Consider the following 19,077-nt stretch of genomic DNA (forward strand, 5'->3'; position numbering starts at 1 on the left):
ATTGTGACCAATGCTTTCATTTCTCTTTCAGGTGTGCTACCACCCCCAATTACGACAAGGATAACCTATGGGAATATTGTGAAGAGATTAAGCCTCTAGCACACGGTACAATTCCCTCTTGCATATGATGTCAATGCGGGAGAAATTTGGAAAGGATGCAGATGATACAAGACTTGAGTTTGAGGCAGTCCAGAGAAGATTCACAAGGCTGTCTCTGAGAGAAAGGGTTGTAAGATGAGGCAACACTGAGCAGATTGGGCGAATTTTCAGTGGAGTTTAGGTGGACGAGTGCCATCTAAAGCATTCTGCAGGGCTTAACAGGATAGATGACGAGGCAATGTTTCCTTCTAATGGGAAAATCTCGAGCTGGTATACAGAATCTCAGGATAAAGGTTTCAGATTTATTTTTCACACGTACCTCAAAACATACTGTGAAATATGTTAACTGCATTAACAACCAACACCCAAGGATGTGATGGGGGCAGCCACACATTCTGATTCCAACGTAGCTTGCTTTTCTTGCTCAGCAGAACAACACAGAACACAGCAAAACACAACACAAGTGACAAAGCAACAACAGCAGAACAAACCTCGTTCCTCCCTCCCACCCACTCACACTCACACACATACACAGTCCTCCAACCCCAGTGCAGGCTGTCTTCAGCCTCCAGAAACCTACAAGAAATCGGCACACAAAGAGTACAGGATGCAGCCCAACCCATCACTGGTAACATTAATCTCATCTACATGGAGTGATGTTGTAAGAAAGCAGCATCTATCTTCAGGGACCCCCAGTACCTCTTCATATATTGGCCTCCAAATAGTAGCCAAGATGTGGGGTTGAGATTGCAAAGGGAGCGGGAACAGGCATGTAATAAAGGTAGTGACACAATTGTAATGGGGACTTCAATATGCAAGGGAATTGGGAAAATCAGATTGGTGTTGGATTGCAAGAAAGGGAATTTATTGAATGCCTACGAGATGAATTTTTAAGAGCAGATTGTGCTTGAGCCTACTCAGGGAAAGGCTATCTTAGATCGGGTGTTGTGTAATAACCCAGATCTTATTAAGGAGCTTAACATAAAGGAACCCTTAGGAGGCAGTGATCATAATATGATTGAATTCATACTGCAGTTTGAGTGGGAGAAGCATGTATCAGTATCACAATGGAATAAAGGGAATTACAGAGGCATGAGAGAGGAGTTTGCTCAGGAGGATACTGGTGGGGATGACAACAGAGCAGAGATGGCTGAAGTTTCTGGGAATAGTTCACAAGGCACAAGATAGCTATGTCCCACAGAAGAAGAAGTACTCAAATATCAGGGGTAGGCAACCGTGGCTGAGAAGGGAAGTTAAGGATTGCATAAAAGCCAAGGTGAGCGCATATGAGGGAGCAAAAGTGAGTGGAAAGTTGGATGATTGGGAATATTTTAAAATCCAACAAGAGGTAACTAAAAAAGCTATAAGAAGGGAAAAGATGAAATATGAGAGCAAGCTAGGCAATAATATAAAGCCGGATACCAAAAGTTTTTTCAGTTACATGAAGAGTAAAAGAGAGGTGAGAGTCAATATTGGACCACTGGACAATAATGCTGGTGAGGTAGTAATGGGGGACAAAAAAATGGCAGATGAACTTAATAGGTACTTTGCATCAATCTTCACTGTGGAAGACAGTAACAGTGTGCCAGAGGTCCATGAGTGACAGATGCATGGCAGATGCAGTTTAATGTGGATAAATGTGAGGTTATCCACTTTGGTGGTAAGAACAGGAAGGCAGATTATTATCTAAATGGAGTCAAGTTAGGAAAAGGGGAAGCACAACAAGATCTGGGTGTTCTTGTACATTAGTCACTGAATGCAAGCATGCAAGTACAGCAGGCAGTGAAGAAAGCTAATGGCATGCTGGCCTTCATAACAAGGGGAATTGAGTATAAGAGCAAAGAGGTCCTTCTGCAGCTGTACAGGGCCCTGATGAGACCACACCTGGAGTACTGTATGCAGTTTTGGTCTCCAAATTTGAGGAAGGACATTCTTGCTATTGAGGGAGTGCAGCGTAGGTTCACAAGGTTAATTCCCGGGATGGCGGGACTGTCATATGTCAAAAGATTGGAGCAACTGGGCTTGTATACTCTGGAATTTAGAAGGCTGAGAGGGGATCTTATTGAAACATATAAGATCATTAAGGGATTGGACACGCTGGAGGCAGAAAGCATGTTCCTGCTAATGGGTGAGTCCAGAACCAGAGGCCACAGTTTAAGAATTAGGGTAGGCCATTAGAACAGAGTTGAGGAAAAACCTTTTCACCCAGAGAGTGGTGGATATATGGAATGCTCTGCCCCAGAAGGCTGTGGAGGCCAAGCCTCTGGATGCTTTCAAAAAAGAGATGGATAGAGTTCTTAAAGATAGCGGGGATAAGGCAGGAACTGGATACTGATTGTGGATGATCAGCCATGATCACAGTGAATGGCGGTGCTGACTCAAAGGGCCGAATGGCACCTATTGTCTATTGTCTATTGTCAGAGAGCAGGAGTGAGTGCCATTGCTATTACAAAGGAAAAAGTTCACGGCAAACTTAAAGGCCTTAAAGTCGATAATTCACCTGGACCAGATGAACAACATCCCAGAGTTCTGAGAGAGGTTGCTGAAGAGATAACAAATGCATTGGTCATGATCTTTCAAGAATCAATTGATTCTGGCATGGTCCCAGAGGACTGGAAGATTGCAAATGTCACTCCACTCTTCAAGAAGGGAGGAAGGCAAAAGAAAGGAAATTATAAGCCAGTTAGCCTAACCTCAGTGGTTGGGAAAGTTTTGGAGGCTATTATTAAGGATGAGGTTTTGGGGTACTTGGAGACTGATGATAAAATAAGTCAGTCAGCATGGTTTCTGTAAAGAGGAATCTTGCCTGATGAATCTGTCAGAATTCTTCAAGGAAGTACGGGCAAAAAAAGTGACAGATGGAATACAGTGTTGGGAAATGTATGATAATGCATTTTGGTAAATGGAACAATAGTCCTGATTATCTAAATTGGGAGAAGGTTCAAACATCAGAGGTGCAGAACGACTTGGGAGTCCTCATGCAAGGCTCCTAGAAGGTTAATTTACAGGTTGAGTCTGTGGTAAAGAAGGCAATTGCATTGTTGGCATTTATTTCAAAGGGAATAGAATATAAAAGCAAGGAGATAATTCTGAGGCTTTATAAGACACTATTCAGGCCGCACTTGGAATCAACCATTTAGGGCCCATATCTCAGAAAGGATGTGTTGTCATTGGAGAGAGTCCAGAGGAGGTTCATGAAGATGATTCTGGGAATGAAGAGATTATCTTATGAGGAGCGTTTGGCAGCTTTGGGCCTGTACCTGGAACTAAGAAGAATGTGGGGGGGGGGGGCGGGGGTGGATCTCATTGAAAGGACTAGATAAGGTGGATGTGGAGAGGATCTTTCCAATAGTGAGGTATCCAGAACTAGAGGGCATAGGCTCAAAACTGAGGGGCAACCTTTTAGAACAGAGGTAAGGAGGATCTTTTTTTAGCCAGTGAGTAGTCAATCTGTGGAATGCTCTGCCACAGACTGCTGAGGTGGCCAAATCCTTGGGTATATTTAAGGCGGAAGTTGATAGTTTCCTGATTGGTCAGGACGTCAAAGGATATGGTGAGAAGGCAGGTGTATGGAGTTGAGTGGGGTCTGGAATCAGCCATGATGAGTGGTGGAGCAGACTTGATGGGCTGAATGGCCTAATTCTGCTCCCATAACTTATGATCGTATGGTCTTATGGTCTTCTCACTGCTGCCATCAGGAAGGAGGTACAGGAGCCTCAGGGCTCACACCACCAGGTTCAGGAACAGTTAGGCTCAACCATCAGGCTCCTGAACCAGAGGGGATAACTTCACTCACCAGCGCTGAACTGTCCCACAAATGATGGACTCACTTTTAAGGACTCTACACCATGTGTTCTTGATATTTATAGCTCATTTATTATTATTCTTTCTTTACTTTTTGTATTTACATTGTTGGTTGTCTTTTGCACACTGGTCTCACAATATATGTACTTTTACCTTTGAACATTGAACTTCGAGCTTTTGGTGGACTCGTGGATTCACAGTTACATATGCAATCGGGGGAGCACAGTAACAGTGATTCGCGTAACGTTATCACAGTGCTAGCAACCCTTGTTCAATTCCCGCTGCTGCCTGTAAGGAGTTTGTATGCTCTCCCCGTGACTGTGAGGGTTTCCTCCAACATTCCAAAGACGTATGGGTTGGTAAGTTAATTGGTTGCATGAGGTCTATTGGGTGGTGTGGGCTCATGGGGCTGGAAGGGCCTGGTACCATGGTGTATCTCGAGATTAATAAGTAAAATAAGGTTCAGAGTAAATTTTATTATCAAAGTACGGAACATATGTGTTATCATATACAACCCTGAGATTTGTTTTTTTGTGGGCATACTCAACAAATCTATAGAATAATAACTATAACAGAATCAATGAAAGACTGCCCAACTAGCATGTTCAACCAGAGTGTAGAAGACAACAAACTGTGGAAATACAAAAAGAAGCAACAATGCTATTAAATAAATAAACAATAAATATTCAGAACATGAGATGGGATGTCCTTGAAAGTGAGTCCATTGGCTGTGGGAATATTTCAATGATGGGGCAATAACAAAGGGAAACAGGACAGAGGAATGCTGAGAGGTGTGCAGGAACAAAGGGACCCTGGAGCATGTGTCTACAGGTCCTTAAGGGTTGCTTGACAGGCCGATAAGGTGGTAGTAATGTATACAAGTCATTGTGTCATTGAATTATACAGCACAGAAACAGGCCCTTTGGACCATCTCATCTCTGCCAACCAGTGTCTGGCTCATATCCCTCTAAGCTTTTCTCATAGAACCTTTGACAAGGTGCCACACATGAGGCTACTTAACAAGATCAGAGCCCATGGAATTACGGGAAAGTTACATATGTGGATAGAGCGTTGGTTGATTGGTAGGAAACAGAGAGTGGGAATAAAGGGATCCTATTCTGGTTGGCTGCCGGTTACCAGTGGTGTTCCGCAGGGATCAGTGTTGGGGCTGCTTCTTTTCACATTGTACATCAACGATTTGGATTATGGAATAGATGGCTTTGTGGCTAAGTTTGCTGATGATACAAAGATAGGTGGAGAGGCCGGTAGTGCTGAGGAAATGGAGAGTCTGCAGAGAGACTTGGATAGATTGGAAGAATGGGCAAAGAAGTAGCAAATGAAGTACAATGTTGGAAAGTGTATGGTTATGCACTTTGGCAGAAGAAATAAACGGGCAGACTATTATTTAAATGGGGAGAGAATTCAAAGTTCTGAGATGCAACGGGACTTGGGAGTCCTCGTACAGGATACCCTTAAGGTTAACCTCCAGGTTGAGTCAGTAGTGAAGAAGGCGAATGCAATGTTGGCATTCATTTCTAGAGGAATAGAGTATAGGAGCAGGAATGTGATGTTGAGGCTCTATAAGGCGCTGGTGAGACCTTACTTGGAGTATTGTGGGCAGTTTTGGTCTCCTTATTTAAAAAAGGATGCACTGACATTGGAGAGGGTACAGAGAAGATTCACGAGAATGATTCCGGGAATGAGAGGCTTAACATATGAGGAATGTTTGTCCGCTCTTGGACTGTATTCCTTGGAGTTTAGAAGAATGAGGGGAGATCTCATAGAAACATTTCGAATGTTGAAAGGCATGGACAGAGTGGATGTGGCAAAGTTGTTTCCCATGATGGGGGAGTCTAATACGAGAGGGCATGACTTAAGGATTGAATGGCGCCCATTCAGAACAGAGATGCGAAGAAATTTTTTTAGTCAGAGGGTGATGAATCTATGGAATTTGTTGCCACCGGCAGCAGTGGAGGCCAAGTCATTGGGTGTATTTAAGGCAGAGATTGATAGGTATCTGAGTAGCCAGGGCATCAAAGGTTATGGTGAGAAGGCGGGGGAATGGGACTAAATGGGAGAATGGATCAGCTCATGATAAAATGGCGAAGCAGACTCGATGGGCCGAATGGCCGACTTCTGCTCCTTTGTCTTATGGTGTTATGGTAATTGTTGAGTCATGTAACAGGCAAATGGGCCTTTCTGTCCAATTGGTACTTGCCAACCAATATTCCCTTCTAAGCCCTCGTTTGGCCCATATAGAATAGAATAGTACAGCACAGTACAGGCCCTTTAGCCCACAATATCCCTAAACCTTTCTCATCTATGTACCCGTCCAAGCACCTTTTAAATGTTGTTAATGTAATTGAGTGGATTATGATTTTAAATCAGTATTATTTATTTATTTATTTACTTACTTACTGAGGTACAACATGGAATAGGCCCTTCCTCCCCTTTGAGCCACGCTGCCCAGCAATTCCCCGAATTTAATCCGAGCCTAATCACGGGACAATTTACAATGCCCAGTTAACCTGCCAATTCGTACATCTTTGGGACTGTGGGAGGAAACCGGAGCACCCGGAGGAAACCCACATAGTCACGGGGAGGACGTACAAACTCCTTACAGGCAGCGGTGGGAATTGAACCCGGGTCACCGGTACTGTAAAGCGCTGTGCTGACTACTACGCTACTGTGCCGCCAATTGTGCTGTTTATTGTAGGAACATGAAGTGACTTAAGTGTCGTTGCGTTACAGAATAACCAGCCCTTGTATTTATTTCACAGATTATTGTCAGGATCATGTGTGCTGGCATGGGGGTGCCTGTGTCAATAATCCCAGTGAACAGAACTATACGTGTCTATGCACTGAACCATTCACAGGAGACTTCTGTGAGAAACGTGAGTGACAAGTAGGGTGGGCAATATGGTAGCATGTTGGCTGGTATAATACTTTACAGCAGGGGTCCCCAACCTTTTTTGCACTGCGTACCGGTTTAATATTGACAATATTCTTGCAGACAGGCCGACCGGGGGGAGAGGGGTGTCCAAGTAGGGTTAAACTCACCTCAACATGTCTTTTACAGTTAGGGTTGCCAACTTTCTCACTCCCAAATACAGGACAAAAGTAGCAGTCAAATCCCTGGGCACTTTACCCTAAAAAGACTACCATGACCACAAAGCCTTGTGTGGGCACCTGTGTGCGCATGCGTGACTGTGTATGTGGTGTGCGCATACACTTACATGCCGATTTTTCTCACACAAACTGGTTTTGCCTTCATCTTCCTGACTACACTGTACATACATTATTCCTACTTTATATAGGCTGTGCATTTATCATATCATTCCTGCTGTTACTATATGTTACTGCTATTTATTTTTGGTTTTATGTGTTATTTGGTATGATTTGTTAGGTTATTTTTTTGGGTCAAGGGATGCTCAAAAATTTTTCCCATATAAATTAATGGTAATTGCTTCTTTGCTTCACGCCATTTCAGCACGAAACGTTTCATAGGAACGCTCTACCTTAGCGGGGGGAATACGGGACAAACCAATTTAGCCCAATATACGGGATGTCCCGGCAAATACAGGGCAGTTGGCAACCCTATATTCAAGTTCAACAGTGCGTGACAGGGGATGAGGAAAGGTACAGCTGACTCATATCGTTTCCTCACGGCTTGGTACTGGTCCGCGGCCTGGTGGTTGGGGACCGCTGCTTTACAGAGCCAGCGACCGGGTCAATTCCCACTGCTGTCTATAAGGAGTTCCGACGCTTTCCTGGTGACCGCGTGGGTTTGCTCCGGGCGCTTTGGTTTCTTCCTACACGATGGATGGGTCAGTGTTAGTAAGGTGTGGCCGTGTTACGTTGGCACCAGAAGCGCACCAACACTTGCGGGCTGCCTCCAGCATTGTGCTGGTCGTTGGCACGAATGATGCATTTTTCTATTTGCTTTGATATACGTGTCACAATAAAGCTAGTCTTTAAAAATATTCTCACTGGTACAGCAAAAAGCTTAGAACACGAGGAAATAGGAGGCCCATGTTACTCATGTCTGCCCCAGCAGAGGTTATAGGTGGAGTCTTTCTTAGGAAAAGGGATCTTTTTTAAAGATTAGCTTTATTTGTCATACTTACATTAAAACATACAGAGAAATATATTGCATCAAATCTTAATCAGCGAGGAATGTGCTGGTCAGAATACATGTGTCGTCAACATAGCATGCCCACAACTTACTAACTCTAATATGTACGTCTTTGGGTTAGCTGGGCTCCTCCTTCCTCTGAGCAGCACACACACAAAGCTGGAGGAACTCACACACACACAAAGCTGGAGGAACTGACACACACACAACGCTGGAGGAACTCACACACACACAACGCTGGAGGAATTCAGACACACACAACGCTGGAGGAATTCACACACACACACACACACACACACAAAGCTGGAGGAACTCACACACACAACGCTGGAGGAATTCACACACACACAATGCTGAAGGAATTCACACACACACACAAAGCTGGCGGAACTCACACACACACAACGCTGGAGGAACTCAGCAGGCCAGGCAGCATCTACGGAAAAGAGTAAACGGTCGATGTTTCAGGCCGAGACCCTTCATCAGGACTGGAAGGAAAGATCAGACGTCTGAGTAAGAAGTTGGTGGGGGGGAGAAGTACAAGGTGGCAGGTGATAGGTGAGATTGGGAAGGGGAGGGGATGAAGTAAAGAGCTGGGAAGCTGACTGGTGAAAGAGATATAGGGCTGGAGAAGGGAGAACCTGTTTGGAGAAGACAGAAGACAGGGAAGAAAGGGAAGGGGGAGGAGCACCAAAGGAAGGTGACGGGCAGGGAAGGAGATTAGGTGTGAGAGGGAAACAAGAATGGGGAGTGGTGAAGGCGAGAAGTGGAGGCAATTACTGAAAGTTGGAGAAATTGATGCTCATGCTATCACGTTGGAGACTACCCAGACAGAAGATAAGGAGTTGCTTCTTCAACCTGGCCTTACCCTGGCCATGGACTGACATGTTGCAATGGGAATGGAAAGTAGAATTGAAATGGGTAGCCACCAAGAAATCCCGCTTTTTGTGGTGGATAGAGCAAAGATGGTCAGTGAATTGGTCTCCCAATCTACGTCGGGCCTCACCAGTATACAGGAGGCCACGCCAGGAGCACCGGATACGGTAGATAACCCCAACAGACTCACAGGGGAAGTGTCGCACAGGTGAAAGGACTGTTTGGAGCCCTGAAAGGCAGTGAGGGAGGAGGTGTAGGGGCAGGTGTGGCACTTGTTCCACTTACAAGGATTAGTACCAGGAGGGAGATGAGTGGGGAGGGATGAGTGGACAAGGGAGTCGCATAGGGAGAGATCCCTGCGGAACCTGGACAGTGGGTGGGGGGAGGTGGAGGAAGGGAAACATGTGCTTGGTGGTGGGATCCTGTTGGAGATGTTGTGGAGAATTATGTGCTCAATGCGGAGGCTTGTAGAGTGGTAGTTGAGGACAAGAGGAACTCCATCCCTGGTGTGGCAGCGGGAGGAAAGGGTGAAGGCAAATGTCCATGAATTGGAAGAGATGCCGGTGAGGGCACCATTGAATCCCTTTCTGTGATCCTTACTTTGTGAGCTTGTATGAATCTGTAATTTGATGAAGCATTAACCTGTATATCAAAGCGGCAGAAATGAGCAGACTCTGGAAACCCACTGAGTGCCAAGGCAACCCACTGTGTCTTCTAGCTCTTATCCACCTTGATCCAAGCCACCCGACTGCCCACTCCATTGTGCATGGAGATTCACATGGGCAGACGAAAGCCAGTAGTCCAAGTTATCTACAAACATACAGTTGAAGTCAGAAGTTTACATACACCTTAGCCAAATACATTTAAACTCAGTTTTTCACAATTCCTGACGTTTAATCCTAGAAAACATTTCCTGACTTAGGTCAGTTAGGATCACTACTTTATTTTAAGAATCTGAAATGTCAGAATAATAGTAGAGAGAATGATTTATTTCAGCTTTTATTTCTTCCATCGCTTTCCCAGTGGGTCAGAAGTTTACATACACCTTGTTAGTATTTGGTAGCATTGCCTTTAAATTGTGCAACTTGGGTCAAACATTTTGGGTAGCCTTCCACAAGCTTCTCACAGTAAGTTGCTGGAATTTTGTTCCATTCCTTCAGACAGAACTGGTGTAACTGAGTCAGGTTTGTAGGTCTCCTTGCTCGCACACGCTTTTTCAGTTCTGCGCACGAATTTCCATCTTAAATCTACTCCCTCGAATATTGAGGCTATGTCCCCTAGTTCTAGTCTCACCTACCAGTGGAAACAACTTTCCTGCCTCTAACTTATCTATCCCTTTCATAATTTTATATGTTTCTATAAGATCTCTGCTCATTCCTCTAAATTCCAGCGTGAACAGTCCCAGGCAACTCAATCTCTCCTCATAGTCTAACCCTCTCATCTCTGGAATCAACCAGGTGAATCTCCTCTGCACTGCCTCCAAAGCCAGTATATCCTTCTTCAAGTAAGGAGACCAGAACTGCACACAGTACTCCAGGTGCGGCCTCACCAGTACCCTGTATAGTTGCAGCATGACCTCCCTGCTCTTAAATTCAATCCCTCTAGCAATGAAGGCCAACATCCCATTTGCCTTCTTGATAGCCTGCTACACCTGCAAACCAATCTTTTGTGATTCATGCACAAGCACTCCCAATTCCCTCTGCACAGCAGCATGCCGCAATTTTTTTACCATTTAAATAATAATCTGCTCTTTCATTTTTCTTTCCAAAGAGGATGACCTCGCATTTACCAACATTGTACTCCATCTGCCAGACCCTTGCCCACTTACTTAACCTATTTATATCTCTCTGCTGACTCTCAATATCTTCTGCACAATTTGCTTTTCAATTTAGAATCATGAGCAAACTTGGACACACTACACTCGGTCCCCTCTTCCAGATCGTTAATGTTTATCGTGAACAGTTGCAGGCCCAGGACTGACCCCTGTGGCACATCGCTCACCACTGATTGCCAACCAGAGTAACACCCATGTATCTCAACTCTCTGCTTTCTATTAGTTAACCAATCCTCTATCCATGCTAATACATCACCCCCAACTCTATGCATCCTTATGGATAAGTCTTTTATGTGGCACCTTATTGAACGCCTTCTGGAAATCCAAGTAAATAACGTCCAACTGTTCCCCTCTATCCACTGCGCTTGTTATATCCTCAAAGAGCTCCAGTAAATTTGTCAAAAAGGAGCTGCCTTTGGTGAATCCATGCTGCGTCTGCCTGATGGATCCATATCTTTCCAGATGCCTCGTTATTTCTTCTTTAATGATAGCTTCAAGCATTTTCCCAACTACAGATGTTAAACTAACTGGCCTATAGTTACCTGCCTTTTGCCTACATCCTTTTTTGAACAGTGGCCTGACATTCACCATCTTCCAATCCGCCGGGACCTGCCCAGAGTCCAGAGAATTTTGGTAAATCATCACCAAAGCCTCTACTATAACTTTTGCCATTTCTTTTAGTACCCTGGGAAGCATTCCATCAGGACCAGGGGACTTATCTAACTTCAGACCCACAAGTTTGCTCAGCACTACCTCTTTAGTGATAGCTATTGTATTGAGGTTCTCACCTCCCATCACATCCATAACATCACTGTTTGGCATGTTAGACATGTCCTCCACCATGAAGACCGACACAAAATAGTCATTCAAAGCCTCGGCCATTTCCTCATTACCCAATATCAATTCCCCCTTCTCGTCCTCCAAGGGACTTACATTCACTTTAGCCACCTTTTTCTGCTTTATATAATTATAAAAACTTTTACTATCTGTTTTTATATTTTGTGCTAGTTTATTTTTACAATCTAGCTTCCCTTTCTTTATTGCTCGCTTAGTGGTACTTTGTTGCTTTTTAAAGTCTTCCTAATCTTCCAGTTTCCCACTACTCTTGGCGACTTTGTATGAATGAGCTTTTAGTTTGATGCCTTCTTTTATTTCTTTAGTTATCCAAGTTTGTCTCTCCCCACCCTTACTGTCCTTGCTTTTAACTGGAATATACTTTGGTTGAGCACAGTGAAAAATTTCTTTGAAAGTCTTCCACTGTTCCTCAACTGTCCCACCACGTAGCCTGTGTGCCCAGTCTACACTAGCCAAATCCTCCTTCATCCCATTGTAGTCTCCATTGTTTAGGCATAATACATTGGTTTTAGATTGAACTACTGCACCCTCAGTGGGCGCATGGCCAAGTGGTTAAGGCATTGGACTAGCGACCTGAAGGTCGTGATTTCGAGCCCCAGCCGAGGCAGCGTGTGTTGTGTCCTTGAGCAAGGCACTTAATCACACATTGCTCTGCGACGACACCGGTGCCAAGCTGTACGGGTCCTAATGCCCTTCCCTTGGACAACATTGGTGTCATGGAGAGGAGAGACTTGCAACATTGGCAACTGCTGGTCTTCCATACAACCTTGCCCAGGCCTGCGCCCTGGAGAGTGAAGGCTTTCCAGGTGCAGATCCATGGTCTCGCAAGACTAACGGATCCCTTTACTTTACTTTTACTGCACCCTCCATTTGTATGAGAAACTCCATCATACTGTGATCACTCTTTCCAAGAGGATCCCTAACTACAAGATCGCTAATTTTACTTGTCTCATTGCACAAGACCAGACCTAAGATAGCACGTTTCCTTGCAGGTTCAGTAACATGTTGTTCAAGAAAGCTGTCATGGATGCATTCTATGAAGTCTCCCTTATAGATTCACCCAATCTATGTGCAAGTTAAAGTCCCCCACAATAATTGCTGTTCCATTCTTACATGCCTCAGATATTTCTCTGTTTATTGCCTGTGCCACTGTAATGTCATTATTCAGTGGCCACTAGACAATCCCACCAGTGATACTTTTCCCTTTACTATTCCTAATCTCCACCCAGATGGATTCAACATTCTGCTGTTTAGATCTTATATCGTCTCTCACTATCGACCTGACCTCATCCTTAATTAAGAGTGCTACCCCACCTCCCTTACCTTCCTGCCTGTCCTTCCATATTACCTGATTTAATTCCCAATCCTCTCCACCCTGCAACCACATCTCTGCAATGGCCACTAAATTATACCTCTTTGTACTGATTTGAACCGCTGACCTTGTTTTGAATAATACACCGGCATTCAAATAAAGTGCCCTTACACTCATCGTGCTTTTAAAATCTTGTAATATTTTACTCTTTTGCACTTGACTTTTCTTCATTCCACTCTTACTTTTCTCTTTTTTATCCTTTGTTTTTTTCTTTATCTTCATCCACACTTTTCTTTTTTACTTTATCCATACCTCTCCAACTTGTTGAACCACTCCACCCCCCCCAACTACTATTTAGTTTAAAGCCCTATCCACAGCCCCAGTTATGCGATTCACTAGGATCCAGGTCCCATCACGGTTCAGTGGAGCCTGTCCCATTGGTACAGCTCCCTCCTTCCCCAATCCTGGAGCCAATTTCCCATGAAGTCAAACCCACTTCTCCCATGCACATTTATCTCTCTAATCTTCTTGCCCCTATGCTAACTTGCATGTGGCTCAGGTAGTAATCCAGAGATTACCACCTTTTTGGCTCTACTTTTTAATTTAGTCCCTAGCTGCTCAAATTCCCTCAGCAGAACTTTTTTTCATTCTACCTACAGTATGTTGTTGGTACCCACATGGACCACAACAACTGGCTCTTTTCCCTCCCACTGCAAATTTTTTCTGCAGGTCGGATAAGATGTCCTGAACCCGGGCACCAGGCAGGCAACACAGCCTTCGGGATACTCTATCCTCATGACAGAGAATTCTGTCTATTCCCTGGACTGTACTACCCCCAATTACCATTACATTTCTCTTCTCTTCCCCCTCTTGAATGGCTCCCTGAGCTATGGTGCCACAGTTAGGTTGCTCATCCTTCCTACAGTCCCCACCCTCATCCACACAGGGAACAAGAATCTCAGACCTGTTGGACAAGCTCAAAGGCTGAGTCTCCTTCAGCACTGTTTCTTGGATCCCACTACCTGCCTCACTCACAGTCACACCCTCTTGTCCCTGACCACAGACCAAATTTGAGACAGCTAATCTAATGGGTGTGACTACCTCCTGAAACAAAGAATCCAGGTAACTCTCCCCCTCCCTGATGTGCCGCAATGTTTGAGGCTCAGATTCCAGGTCATCAACTTTGAGCCTGAGTTCCTCGAGCAGTCAACACTTGCTGCAGATGTGGTCACCAGGAACCATAATGGGGCCCACCAGCTCCCACATCGTGCAGCTACAGCGCATCACCCGAACCTGTGTCATCCCTACTTTATTTAATTAGCTGTAATTTAGTGACTTTTTATTCAACCACCACAAAAGCCTTGCCTGCTACTTACCTGTGCCTCCTTGCCAAAGTCACAAGTTCCCAGACCTACACTGGTCCCCTCACACAATGGCCGCTCTGCTTTGACCCTGCTTTACTTTTATTTGCTCCTGCTAATGAAACGCGAATCGATTGGTGCACCGCTAATGCGCCGATCCCTGCAAAACGCTCCTTTTTTAAACTCTTCTCCCTGACCTGTGTTTAGCTCGCTCTCTGCGAATTGATTGGTCCGCTACTAACTCAGCAGTTCAGGCAGAACCTGTGGAGTTGAATAAATAGTCGGTGATTCGGGTTGAGATCCTTCATCAGGACTGGAAAGGAAGGAGAAAAATTCGGAATAAGAAAGTGGGAGGACAGGAAAGAGTGCAAGCTGGCCGGCCCTAAATGAGACAGGTGAAGGGGAAAGTGGGCAGTTCTGGTATGGTTGTATTACCAAGGTACAGTGAAAAACTTGTTTTGCATGCTATCCATACAGATCATTTCAACACATCAGTACAATGAGGTAATAAAAGGGAAAAGAATGACAGAATGCAAAATAAAGTGTCAGACAAACAGAGAAAATGCTGAACAGGCTGTCAATAAGGCGCAAGGCCATAACTAAGGAGACTGTGAGGTTTAAGAGTCCATCTTATTGTACAAGGTGTGGCGCATGGCCAAGTGGGTAGGGTGTTGGACTAGCGACCTGAAGGTCATGGGTTCGAGCCTCGGCTGAGGCAGTGTGTGTGTCCTTGAGCAAGGTACTTAACCACACACTGCTCCAGTCTACCCAGCTGAAAATGGGTACTGGCAAAATGCTGGGGGTTAACCTCGCGATAGACTGGTGTCCTATCCAGGGGAGAGTCTCGTACTCTCAGTCGCTTCACGCCACAGAAACCGGCAGAAGCAGCGGCCTGATGAGCCTACAAGGCTCGGGACAGACTTTAATCTTTAATTATTGTACAAGGGGACCATATAGTGTCATAGAAGCTGGTCAGATGTGCTTTCAGGCTTTTGTATCTTCTGCCTGATGGGGGAGGAGAGAAGAGAGAATGTCAGGGTGGGTGGAGTCTTTGATTGTATTGAGGCAGTGAGAAGTGTAAACAGAGTCAATGGAGGGGAGGTTGATTTCCGCGATGTGCTGAGCTGCGTCCACAGATTTTTGCAGTTGCTTGTGGTCACGTGCAGAGCAGGCAGCATGGGATTGTAGCGGTTAGCACACCGCTAGTACAGCACCAGTGACCCGGGGTCATTTCAGCCGCTGACTATAATGAGTTTGAAGGTTCTCCGCATGACTGTGTCGCTTTCCTCCGGGTGCTCCAGTTTCCTCCCACACTCCAAAGATGTACAGGCTCGTAGGTAAATCGGTCATATGGATGTAATTGGGTGGCGTGTGCTCACTTGCGTGGAAGGCCCTGTTGCTATACCGATTCACTAAATAAAAATAAATACGTAAAATTGGAAAAACTCTTAGAGAAGCACATGGGTAATAGAAAAATGGAGGGTAATAGGAGAGGAAAGGGTTAGATTGATCTTAGAGTAGTTTAAAAGGTTGACGCAATGTCATGAGCTGAAGGCCCTGTACTGTTCTATGTGCTAATATGAAACCAAAGTGAACAGGGTTAATGTTTTGGGGATTGTTGGAAAGAGAAAGAGAATGGGACTAAGAAGTTCGCTCTTTGGGAGAGCCATCATGAACTCAAGGGGCAGAATGGCATTTTGGTCCGTACTATTTTAAGATTCTGTGAAGAATAACCACTCTCCTTTCTCTTTAGAGAAGTGCTTTGAAAGACGGCATCTGAGGTACTACAACATTGGAGAGACGTGGACCCGAGTTCTTCACGGTGACATTGAAAGATGTTTCTGTGCCGAAGATGGGATTCATTCGCAGCTCTTAAACTCAACAGGTTTTTAGAAAGAAGTTTATACCACGTGGAGTTCAGTACGCAATTTCCATTGGGAAAGATAAACGGGAAGAGGACACAACAAATCCTGGGTTTTGTATTCTCTATAAAAACAGTAGTCATGCTTGAAGGTTACAAATTGAGAGGCGAACAGACACTTTGTGTCTCATATAAACTCAGTGTTTATATGAAAAGATTGCTGGTTAATCTGTTTTATCAACTGAAGGATAAATGTTGGTCAAGATGGGGCTTAAATGAGTGACAATGAAAGATGGGATGAAGAAATAGATAGCATACCAAGCTGGAGGAGGAGAATGGTTGGATGAAGTTGAATCCTGGTTAGGGAAAGAGGGCTGGGGACTAGATTGGTTGGTGAGTGAGTCTTTGTTAGGGAAGATGTCTATGGGAGGTGATTGTTTTGAAGAAATGGAGAGATATAGCAGATATAGGATGTTTCCATTAGATCTGAGGGCACAGCCTCTGAATAAAGGAACGTCCCTTTAGAACAGGGATGCGGAGGAATTTCTTCAGATAGAGGGTGGCGAAGCTGTGGAATTCATTGCCATAGAGAGCAGTGGAGGCCAAATATATAGGTGTTTTTAAGGTAGAGATTGGTAAGTTTTTGGATGGTTAGTGGGTTAACAGTTATGGGGAGGAAGCGGGAGACCGGGGTTGAGAAAAATATTAGCCATTTGAACGGTGATTCAGGCTCAATGGGCCGAGTGGCCTGATTCTGCTCCTGAACCTGGTGGTGTGAAATCTCAGGCTTCTGTATCTCCTGTCTGGTGGTGGCTATGAGAAGGTGGCAGGTGGAGATGATGAAGGCTGCCTTCTCGAGGTAGCATCTCCTGCCAATACAATCGGTGTAATCGTGATGTGCTGGACGTTTGGGGAAAGTGGATGGAGAGCAGGATTGAATCACCAGCTGACTGACCCCCCCCCCCCCTTAAGATCCTCATCCATTTGTTGCAGGATCGTAGCAAGTGACTTTCTTCTGATTCACAGACTGTGAGATCAACCTGTGCCTCAACAATGGAATGTGCCGGAAGACTCAGGCCACTGGGGAGAGAGTGTGCTCCTGCAGCGATGGACACGCGGGGAAGAACTGCGAAATAGGTAAATTCACGTTGCAGAAGTTACTGCAGCTGCAAATTCAGAATGTGTATCAGCGTGCAGATTGCCTCGGCTTTCAACCTCCCTTGACTTCCTCCACTGTCTGAGAGGAGTTTGTGTGTTCTCGCCGTGACCATGTGGGTTTTCTCCTACATCCCAAAAGGCGTACGGGTTAGTGGGTTGTGGGAATGCTTTGACAGACACTTGTAGGCTGCCTCACAACATCCTCAACACAAATGACACATTTCACTGTATATTTCGATGTACAAGTGACCAGTAAAGCTAACTTTTAAAAAATCTTTAACTCTTTGGTCCTGTTAGAGCTGACTTGACCTGAGGATTCTCAGTGAGACACTGCACTCTTCCCGGGCTGGGAACAAGAATACTTTCACAGAGAGACCATCTCTTAAGTTGGACAGCATTGATTGAAGACTGTGTTAGAGGGGATGGCTGGGGAAAACTGGGCATGGATAAGGTAACTGGTGGGTGAGAGACGAGTAGTTGGTAAATGGAAGTGGAATTAAAATGGCTGGCCACTGGGAGATCCCGCTTTTTCTGGTGGATGGAGCGTAGTGCTCAGCGAAACAGACCGAAGTTGTCTGCCCTTACACCTCCTCCCTCACTACCATTGAGGGCTCTAAACAGTCCTTCCAAGTGAGACGACACTTCACCTGTGGGTCTGTTGGGGTCATTTACTGTATCTGGTGCTCCTGGTGTGGCCTCCTCTCTGTCGGTGAAACCCGACGTAGATTGGGAGACCACTTCGCTGAGCTCCTACACTCCATCCACCAGAAAAACCGGCATTTCCCAGAGGCCATCCATGTTAATACCACTTCCCATTCCCATTCTGACATGTCAGTCTATGGCCTCCTCCACTGACACAATGAGTACCCACTTGGGTTGGAGGAGCAACACCCTATATTCATCTGGGTAGCCCCCAACCTGATAGCATGAGCATCGATTTCTCGAACTTCCAGTAATGACCTATTCCCCCTTCAGCATTCCCCATTCCCCATCCCTATTTCCTTCTTTCTTCTTATCGCCTTGCCAGTCCATCAACCACCGCCCCCCCACCTGCCCCCCCCCCCGGTGCTCCTTCCCTTCCCTTTCTTCTCTGGTCTTGTGTCCTCTCCTGGAAGATGACCCTTTCTCCAGCCCTTTATCTCATTCACCAATCAACTTCCCAGCTTTCTTCTTCACCCCTCCCCTGCCCCCCGGCTTAGACCAATAGATATAGGAGCAGAAGTAGGTCATTCAGCCCGTCGAGTCTGCTCTGCCATTCAATCATGGGCTGATCCAATTCTTCCAGTCATCCCCACTCCCCTGCCTTCTCCCCATACCCTTTGATGTCCTGGTTAATCAAGAACCTATCTATCTCTGCATTACATACACCCCAATGAGTTGGCCACCACAGCTGCTCATGGCAACAAATTCCACAGATTTACCACCCCCTGACTGAAGCAATTTCTCTGCGTCTCTTTTCTAAATGGACGTCCTTCAATCCTGAAGTTGTGTCCTCTTGTCCCAGACTCCCCGACCATGGGAAATAACTTTGCCATATCTAATCTGTTCAGGCCTTTTAACATTCGGAATGTTTCTATGAGATCCCCCCTCATACTCCTGAACTCCAGGGAACACAGCCCAAGAGCTGCCAGACGTTCCTCATTCCTGGAATCATTCTGGTGAATCTTCTCTGAACCCTCTCCAATGTCAGTATATCCTTTCTAAAATAAGGAGCCCAAAACTGCACACAATACTCCCAAGTGTGGTCTCACGAGTGCCTTATAGATCCTCAAAATCATATTC

General features: G+C 45.3%; 1 protein-coding gene across 1 annotated transcript in view; it reads left to right on the plus strand.

Moving 5' to 3' along the window:
* The window catches only part of LOC140197185 (hepatocyte growth factor activator), a 61,716-nt gene that overhangs the window by 7,323 nt on the left and 35,316 nt on the right, over positions 1-19,077 (plus strand). The window contains 4 exon segments of the mRNA XM_072257099.1: positions 32-105; positions 6,684-6,797; positions 16,030-16,161; positions 17,164-17,274. Coding sequence (XP_072113200.1) covers positions 32-105; positions 6,684-6,797; positions 16,030-16,161; positions 17,164-17,274 — 431 coding nt within the window.

Source organism: Mobula birostris, chromosome 5, assembly GCF_030028105.1.
Source record: "Mobula birostris isolate sMobBir1 chromosome 5, sMobBir1.hap1, whole genome shotgun sequence".
NCBI lineage: Eukaryota > Metazoa > Chordata > Chondrichthyes > Myliobatiformes > Myliobatidae > Mobula > Mobula birostris.